At 63.7% G+C, this 6572-nt stretch overlaps 2 protein-coding genes across 2 annotated transcripts in view; one reads left to right on the forward strand and one right to left on the reverse strand.

Moving 5' to 3' along the window:
- Positions 1–2321, forward strand: part of PPP1R35 (protein phosphatase 1 regulatory subunit 35) — a 2784-nt gene extending 463 nt beyond the window's left edge. Inside the window, exons 3-6 of the mRNA XM_025193744.1 lie at positions 387–579; positions 1131–1416; positions 1768–1898; positions 2022–2321. Of these exons, the coding sequence (XP_025049529.1) occupies positions 387–579; positions 1131–1416; positions 1768–1898; positions 2022–2201 (790 nt within the window). The 3' untranslated portion in view covers positions 2202–2321. The remainder of the gene's footprint in view (positions 1–386; positions 580–1130; positions 1417–1767; positions 1899–2021) is intronic.
- An 864-nt stretch (positions 2322–3185) lies between these two features.
- MEPCE (methylphosphate capping enzyme) overlaps positions 3186–6572 on the reverse strand; it is a 4530-nt gene continuing 1143 nt past the window's right edge. Inside the window, exons 2-5 of the mRNA XM_006037339.3 lie at positions 5290–6570; positions 4183–4401; positions 3957–4083; positions 3186–3742 (exon numbers count right to left, since the gene is read on the reverse strand). Coding sequence (XP_006037401.1) covers positions 3696–3742; positions 3957–4083; positions 4183–4401; positions 5290–6570 — 1674 coding nt within the window. The 3' untranslated portion in view covers positions 3186–3695. The remainder of the gene's footprint in view (positions 3743–3956; positions 4084–4182; positions 4402–5289; positions 6571–6572) is intronic.

Raw genomic sequence — 6572 nt, forward strand, 5'->3', positions numbered from 1 at the left:
CCCTTTTGCCATCACCACAATGGTACAATCCACGTCCAACTGCTTCCCCCTTGCTGTGGCCACAGTGGTACATCCTGCCACCCCTCCCACACTTGCCTTGTCCCCTGTGGTACAGTCCACAACCTGCTCCCACTTATCATATAGTGGTACATCTCGCCCCCTTTTGCCGTGGCCATGATGGCACAACCCAGCCCTCTTTGTCATGTCCCGAATGGTACAATCCATAACCTCCCACCCACCCATGGCCCGAAGTGATACACCCCTAAGACAAAATGGTTGCCCCCCCCCCGGCCCGCAGCAGTGGTTTGCTCCAGGTTCGCCGCCCGTAGTCCTGGCAACCCAGCTGCATGTGCTCCTTCCGGCCGCCGGCTTCACCCTCTACACAGCTCATGCGTGCTGGCGCGGCCCCCCCCGCCTCCCCCCGCCGATGACGATATCGTCCCCGCGCCCCGCCCGGGGCCCCGCCCCCTCCCGGGCAGCCTCGAGGCGCTCGATATCTCCCCTGCTGCCCCGCCGGCCCCCGGCGGGATCCTACGCGCGCACCCAGGGGGGGCGGGGCCACGCGCCCCCCGCAGGCAGGTACGGGTGCGGGGCTGGCTGCCCCGATGGATTCTGGGATGGGGGAGTTGGCAGAGACTTCTGGGATTCAGTAAAACGTGGTTGCCCAGAGGATTCTGGGATTGGGGACATGGCTGCCCCAGGGGACTCTGGGATTGAGGAGCCCTGTTTGTCGCAGAGAATTTGGGATGGGGGGGGGTCCACAGGGGACTCCGAGATAGAGGAGCGGGCTACTGCAGGGGATTCTGGGATTGGGGGTGGGTCTTGCCACAGGATCCTAGGCTTGGGAGCCCGTTGCGATCCAAGGGGATTCTGGGATGGGGGGGAAGGAGGGTCTTGCTGCCGTAAGGAATTCAGGGTAGCAGGGGACACCTACCCAGGACCTGAAGCAGAACGTACAACACTGCCTGGTCTCCTGCTGCCCCAGAGCATGCTGGGTTGTGGATGGATGTGTAGCTGCCCCAGGGGATTCTGGGAGCAAAGGGGTCTGCCTAGGGCAGGGGCTTTCCCTGCCTACCCCAGAGTACTGTGGGATAGTAGGGGACCCCAAGCTCACCCCTCCTGCCTCCTAGGTGCGATTCCAGCTGGGCTCCGAGCCAAGCCTGGGGCCCAACTGGGCAGGGGAGCTGCAGCCCAAGGCCCTTGGATCTTCTCTTACACTGCCAGTGTCCCAGAGCAGTATGGGAATGTGCACTGCCCCCGGCACGCTGGCAGCCCCGGAGCTGAACACCAGCTTGGCTCTGGCCCAGGAGATGCGAGCAGCCAAACAGCAGCCGTTCAACTCCCAGCATGCGGCACACAAGCTGCTAGCTCAGTCCTTCTCCACCCGCTGTGCCCTGGAGGGGCGGGCAGGTGCAGGTGAGGCTGCCGGCTCCCCCAGTCCCCCAGGGCTGCCCTTCAGTCCTGACCCACAGCCTCCCACCCCTAGCCCCCTGAGCCCAACCAATGGTCCTCACTCCTTTCCCACAGCTCCCTGCCCTCTCCAGTGCCCCTCACTCCTGACCCATATCACCTCAGTGCCCCTCATTCTCAACCCCAAACCCGCTGCACCCTCTAGCCCTGCTGGTACCCCTCAGAACCCACAGACTCCTGGCCCCCCCAGTGCCCCTCCTGAGCCACAGCCCCTGTCCCCCCAGCCTTGTCCATGCCCCTTACTCCTAACCCACAGCCCCCCGCTGGTGTGCCTCACTCCCCTTTCCTTCCCCCCAGCCATGAACATCCCACGGCAGCAGCAGCTCTACCAGGGTCTGTTGCACCTGGAGGTGCCAGCAGGCGAGGTGCTAAACTGGGCCCTGCAGGAGAAGCTGGCACTCGTGCGCCCCCGCCCTGAGCTACCCAGGGTGAGTGACATCTAGTTGGGGGGGGGGGGGACACAGGGTTGACACCCTCTGGGGAGCACCAGGCCACCTAGGGATGCCAGCTCTGGTTTCCTGTGGCTGCCTCCTGCCCCCTCCTCCTCCCAGCAGGACCTAGCCCCCGACGGCCCTGACCCACGGATGTTCTTCGAGCCCCAGCAGCTGCTCACCGAGACCCCTCACCTGGGCCCTGAGGGGCTGGGGCCCCTCCCACGGCCCCAGCCCCACATCCGGCCCCTCAGCGCTGTCTTTCTCATGTACCGCAAGTTCCGGCAGTGGGACCTCTAGGTGTGGGGCAGAGCCAGGGACTCAAGCTCTGCCTCCTTCCCAGGACTGGCTGGATTGTGGGTATACAGGGGATCTCCTGTCATCACTGCAGCCCCCGCCTCAATAAATTGCTGTCTCCTATTGGCTATCCTAGCTGGTGGAGGTGGGGTATGGGAGGGGTAAATATTGGGAGTGGAGCTTTGCTGTAGGGTATAGCTCCAATGATCCTTTGCAGCTGCAGGGGGGAGGGGCCCTATCCCAGTATGCCTTGCAGGGACATGCCATTGTTATCCTTTTCCTAGCATGCACTGCTCTCTCAGCCCTACCACCCGCTTTCCCATTGGGCTGAGCGGCCCAGCCTCCATTTCCCAGGGTGCATTGCATAGGTAGTAGCCATTGTCCCCACAGACTACATTTCCCAATGTGTCCCATGGCTGCAAGGAGTCTAAACTGGACCAGGCCAGCTGAGGGGGGTAGGGTGTCTCCTAGGTAACGGGCCCCACTACTGCAGAGAAGCACAAGACCAGAGCATTGAAGGCAAAGGAGGGGAGCTGGGCTGTACCCCTGCACAGTGGGGGGGGGAGTTATAGTGCTTAAGGCAAAGGGAGGGGTAAGATAGGCTGTAGCATAGAAGGGGGGGATAAGCTGAGCTCTACCATATCACAAGAGGCAAGGGGGTGGGCATTGGACTGTACTGGGCCCTACCGCATCACCTAGGGAAAACTACAACACTTAAGGGGTGGGGGGGTCTATACACAGATGGGGGGGCTGGGTTGTACCATAGTGTTCAGGGCAGGGGTGGGTGCTAAACAACAGGACAGCCTAAGCCTCCATCCACATGCCCTCCACCCTACTGCACACATGCCCTCCTGCTCCCAATGCAGGGGATGAGGCCCATCCCCAACACTCCCTCCCCACCAGGCTTGGTAGTAGCCTCACAAGCACCACCCCCACCTCCCCTCTCCCCCCAGCCTTGTTTCCTCCCAGCAGTGGGTACAGCCAGGGTTGTTCATATAGAGCTTTATATAGAAGAATCGGCAGTTCTCAAAGTCACCCACACCCCGCCAGTCTCTGTCTGGGTGTGGGAGCACAGATCCCCCTCCCCGCACAGTCCCAGCCTGCCCTGCGTGGGGCAGGAGCATCTATTTGTCCCAGCAGAGTCCAAGTCCAGCAAGGGGGCAGCCCCTGGTGGGGAAGATGGGGGTGGGGGGGGAACAAAACAAACAAAAAAACCAAATGGGTAGGCTCCCTCCCGGCAGCTGCCCAAGGCAGAGGAGCTTTAAGGGTTAAAAATGGGGGGCACAAACTCCTCCCACTGAGCACAAGCCCCCCCCTCCCCCAGGCTAGGGGGGTGGGAGGAGTAGGAGTCACTGAGGCCTTGGCACCAGGTGGATCCCTCCTCTTCAGCAGTGGGGGGGGGCAGGGCAGCCAGACCCCCCAGCCACAACCCAGTAAGTTCTGTTCCAGGGGGGTGGAGACACACGGGCACGCTCAAAGCCCCTCTGGTGCCACGGTTCACTGGGCAGCTGCTTTGTGGAAGAGATAAACAGGCCGCTGAAACCCTGTGGGGAGGGAAAAAGACTGGGTCAGGAGGGCAGGGCAAAACCAGGTGTCCAGGCAGTCGAACGTCCCCTCACCCCCCCACCAAAACCAGCAGCTGTAACCCCCATTCTCCACCATGAGCTGGAAAGAACCCAAGTGTTCAGGCCCCAGCCCTGTTCCCTGCTTCAAGCTCACCCCCCAGCCCCGCGAAGGAGCCCAGGCAGCCAGGCTCACCCTTGGAGGTGTTGTGGGGTGTGGCCACAAGCTCGTAGCTGGTGAAGCCAACCTCAGGTGAGGTGAGGTAGGCCGGGAACTGCTCCGGCTTCAGCCGGATCCGGTAGTAGTTTCTGTACGTTGTCTCCTGGGTGGGGTGGCAAAAGAGGGGGCAGAGTCAAAGACTGAATTTGAACCCTGCCCCTCCTAGGCCCCACCCCTATCCCAGCATGCCCCCACTCCATACCGTGAGGCCCTTGCGCTTGCCATATGAGGACCAAGGCTGGGGCTCGAGGACCAGGACGCCACCAGGCCGCAAGTGGCGGAAGGTGCGCTTGAAGAGGCGCTTGAGGCCCTCATCACCCCAGTTGAGGTGCACCCACTTAGTGAGGCTGAGGCACAGCACCACATCGTACTCGGGGCGCTGCGCTGCCACCAGCTCGTCCCGGCCCAGAACATAGTTGCCCTGCAGGGGACGAGTGCTGTCAGGGGGACCCAGGCATCTGGGCTCCCCCCACCCGTCCCCAAGCAATACCCCATCTCAGCATGCGCTTCTCTACCAGAGAACCCAGGCATCTGAGCTTCCCCCCTCCCACCACCCAAGAGAATCAGGTTCTCCCCTCCCCACCCAAGAGAAACCAGGTGCCTGGGTCCCCTCTTCACCTTTGCCACCCAGAGACCCCAGGAGTCCCAGCTTCAACCCCCACCATTTCGGCTCATATTTCCCTCCCAGAAAACCCAGGCATCCAGGCCCCTAGAGCCCAATCCCCTCCCAACCAGACAGGGCTCCACTTCCCTGGTGGGGGACCCAGGCATCCGGGTTTCCTGCAGACCCTTCCACCGTCAGTGCCTTGGTGAGAAGAGCAAGGGCCTCCCAGGGGCCCAGACACCTGGGTTCTGGCCCCAGCTTCAGGGGGGGACGGGGAGCAGGAATTGCTGAGGCCAGCTCCCAACAGCCCCAACCCAAGTCTCTTCTCCCCAAAGACCCATCCCAAGTCCCCCGTGGGGGTGGTCCTTATCTGTGAGACTCCCATGTGGAGGGAGGGGGGTCCTGTGAAGGAGGCGCCTCTTAAGTCTCACTCATGGGAGGGGTGTTCCCAGCCTCCTGCCATAGTCCTGCCCTGCTCGCCCCCCCTCCAGGGCACAGACAAGCTCCTTTCAGCCAATCCAATCTGTGCCCCACCCCCCTTGCTAGCCCCACCCCTCACACCCATCCCTTCCTCATGCCCGAACCCTTAGCTTTAGATCCATTTCCTTATCCCCCACCCCTTAGCCTTAGATCCGCTCTATTCCCTACCCCCTAGCCTGACCCCCCCACCAGCTCCACCCCTTTCCTCAGGCCCCACCCCCTTACCCGCACAAAGATGACGTTGTTGGGGAAGGTGGTGGCGTCGGCGCCAGCCTCAGGCACGCGGGGGGCAGCGATGGGCCCACGGCTGGCCATGAGCGACAGGGGGAAGCCAGGGGGCTTAGCCAGAGGGCCACTCTCCCCAGCCCCAGCCCCCCGGCCCGGCCGCTCCATCTCCTCGGACAGGTAGTGGCGGATGTTCTGGCGGGCCGAATGCACCAGTGCACTGTCGATATCCAGGCCCACGATCCGGGCTGGGCCCAGGTGCCGGGCAATGCTGAGGGTCAGGTGCCCCACGTTGCAGCCCACGTCCAACACCTCCTTGCCCCGGAACCATTCCTCCTTGAGCACCCGCAGACGGGTGTCCTCGCAGCCTGGGTTGCGGTAGCCGTAGTACTTGCAGTAGTTGCCGTACTGGAACCGCCGCTGCTGCTGGCGCCGCCCCTTGCCGGCCCCGCGGCCTCGCTCAGGGCTGCCTTTGCCCCCCGCTTTCGCCCCCTCTGACTTGCTGCAAGTCCGGCGGCGCTTGCGGTGGTGACGGGAAGAGGAGGAGGAAGCAGCAACTGAGGGCGGTGCAGGGCACAGGATCGCCTCCCCAGTGCCAGCAGATGGGAGCTGGGGCACGTCATCCCGCGAATTGATCGCTGTGTTGAGTTCGTAGGGCTGGGGTGTGGCCCCTTTTGCCTCGTGGCCAGCCCGCTGCGCTGCCCGGTGCCGGTGCCGCCGGCGCCCTGCCTTGGCAGGCGAGGCCAGGAGTGGCCCAGCATCGCCGTCAGCATTGAGGCTTAGGGGGTCTGTGATGTCACGGGGGATGAGGATCTCCACAGGGTCACGGCCCCGGGCTGGCAGCGGCGACGATTTGGGGGTCTCAGCATTGAGGGCCCGGTTGACCTCCTCATCCAGGAGGCTGTTGAGGTTGAGGGGGTCGAATATGTTGCCCCCCAGGAGGAACTCAGAGGGCAGCACCGGGTCACACTCCGAGGTCATGCGCCGGCGCCGCTTGGAGGCTGGGTGCTTGAAGCCGGCATTGCAGCTGTTGCGCCGCTTGCCACCCCCCCCTCCTCCCCGTGGTGGCAGCTGCAGGCCATTGCGGGGCCGCTGGAGCTCCTCCTCCGAAGTGGCCCCTGGCTGCAGCCGGGTGACGGGGCCACTCCCGGCTCGCCTCGGCCCCAGTGGGGCGGCTCCTGGGCGCCGCGGTCGGCACAGGGTTGCCTCCTGCCGCACACCCCCCCCTACCCCCCGGGCCTCCTGGGGTAGCTGCACTTCACCACCCCCACCCACGGCCGCCT

This window comes from Alligator sinensis, unplaced genomic scaffold, assembly GCF_000455745.1.
Source record: "Alligator sinensis unplaced genomic scaffold, ASM45574v1 scaffold1488_1, whole genome shotgun sequence".
In the NCBI taxonomy this organism is placed as follows: Eukaryota; Metazoa; Chordata; order Crocodylia; family Alligatoridae; genus Alligator; species Alligator sinensis.